At 30.7% G+C, this 2168-nt stretch overlaps 1 protein-coding gene across 2 annotated transcripts in view; it reads left to right on the forward strand.

The window, feature by feature from the left end:
* Window positions 1-2168, forward strand: part of LOC108691561 — a 32299-nt gene that overhangs the window by 27902 nt on the left and 2229 nt on the right. For both annotated transcript variants that reach the window (XM_018199352.1, XM_018199353.1), the window contains exon 3: window positions 1450-1716. In XM_018199352.1, coding sequence (XP_018054841.1) covers window positions 1450-1716 — 267 coding nt within the window. The remainder of the gene's footprint in view (window positions 1-1449; window positions 1717-2168) is intronic.

Raw genomic sequence — 2168 nt, forward strand, 5'->3', positions numbered from 1 at the left:
ATATAATAAAATAATTATTTATTTTATTTTATAAAATTACATCAGAGATGTATTTGTATTCCATTTCATTCAAATCCTTGTTCTATTCTTATCATAAACTTTGAAACCATGCTATGAAAAGAATTTGTAACATATATTAAATTTTTCAAAACCAGGAAAAATAAGACTAAATATTTTTTACTCTTAAGGAGGAAACCTGGTTGTTAGAGAATAAAAATTTTCGTATTTTTTTGCTTTAATCGATAGTATTACTCTTTAAAAATATACTCGTAAAGATTGAAATTCAAAATACTTTTGTAGTTATAGCGTAGTTATATATGAGAAACAGGTACGCATCGCGCAGATATACAGCGATATCGAAAATATGTTTAAATACGTTTTAAATATGTTTAAATATGTTTTTCTCAAAACCACTTTTTCGACATTGGCGTACAAGATATTCAAAAACTATTTGAACCAATCGACTTCGTCCAAAGTTTTTTAATTACATAACTGCCAATCTAAATGAACCAAAAACATTTGTTAAAAAGTTATTTTTGCATAACGAAGTCGAAATTTTATATTCAAAATCGTAATTTTTTTTTTCAAAGTTCCACAATTTTTCCAATTTGATACTTTTCTTCTATTTTTTTTTAGTTCATTTAAAATAAAATATTATTATCTAATTTCAAAAAATTTTTGGTATTTTTGATTCAAGCAAGAATTACAGACTCCACATTGTACATTAATTAGCAACATCTGTGCTGAAGCACAATAATGATTAATATATAATTTATTATTGTATTCATTATTTTAATAAAAAATTATTGCTGAAATATGTATATAATAAATTACTCCTAAAGTTTTAGAAAGATCGGTTTCATGATTTGTTTATAAAAAATTCACAAAAAAACAGCGATCTAAAAACCTAACCAGATTCCTCCCTAATCATTACTTTAAAAATATAATAAAAAAATGTTTTAGTCATTTTTGATTATTATTTAATATGTGAACAGTTACTTTTTGTCACTTTTCCACAGTCACTGTTTCATTTTTTTCGACTGGATAGCAGCGCTGAAATATGTATAAAAAAAAAAGAGTGATAACGAGTTTGAAAAGTGATAGAGAAATTTCCATAAAATACTTAAATACTTATTCGTTAATAAAAAATTAAGCTTCGAATAAGCTGAGGCAAAACGCATGCACGTACCGGTGTGAAACGTGATTCTTCCGGGACATTTGATCAGCCTAGCATAAATATTAAAGATCAAAGACCCTATTGGGAACTGATATTCTAAAGAGAAGCCGGTTTCCATAAATTTAGCGATTATGTGGGGACCCACTGTCGCACGTGGTTCAATCAGGTATCTGGTCTGAAAACGGTGTTTCCTTCCAGAAAGCGGATTATTTACACCAGTAATCTCTCACTGATGACCTTTTTCTTTACGCCGTGTTACGTTCGTGTTACAGGAAAGCGGAAGAGCGCTGTTGAACTGCTGCAGGAAACGAAAGCCTTCTACGTAAAGAGCGAGACCGTGCTGGATCGGAAGCAGGAGCTGAAAAATAGCGGACACTTGCAAGTTTCGCAGCTGAGCGCGCCTGGCGCACCGCCTCCGAGATTGCTGCGAAAATGCACCGGCAACTCATGCCCCATGCAGCCGACGTCGCCGTCGCAATTGCAACCAACTCCCATGACGCCGCCTTGCTGCTGGGCTTCGTGTCATGAACAAGACAGACGTAAATCGCTAGAGATCTTCCCTTAGAGAAATCTAATATTGATTATTAGATTTATTACTGAAAGACAGTAATTAATTATTAAAAGCACTGAACAACAGTGCTTTTAATACTTTAAATAAGTAATTCCCACAGCACACTTTATCCGAGAGAGGTCTTTAGGAACGTTCTTAAAATGTAAAAATGTAAAAATATCTTCTGCGTGTCTTTAAGACGCTCTTTGGAAGTCTATGCTGTATAAATTAATTACTACCGTTTACTATTAATAATTAGAATTTATTATATTATTAGACCGATGAAAATAAATCAATTAAGAGAAATAAACTTATTTTCAGTTAAAGCGGATCTTGATGCTTAAATATTTCAAAGTGAATTTATATACATATCGAATTCTGTATTTTTAGTATTAAATTTGTCAATATTAAATTTCTGTATATATACATATATATATATAT

The sequence above is a fragment of the Atta colombica genome, unplaced genomic scaffold (assembly GCF_001594045.1).
Source record: "Atta colombica isolate Treedump-2 unplaced genomic scaffold, Acol1.0 scaffold47, whole genome shotgun sequence".
In the NCBI taxonomy this organism is placed as follows: domain Eukaryota; kingdom Metazoa; phylum Arthropoda; class Insecta; order Hymenoptera; family Formicidae; genus Atta; species Atta colombica.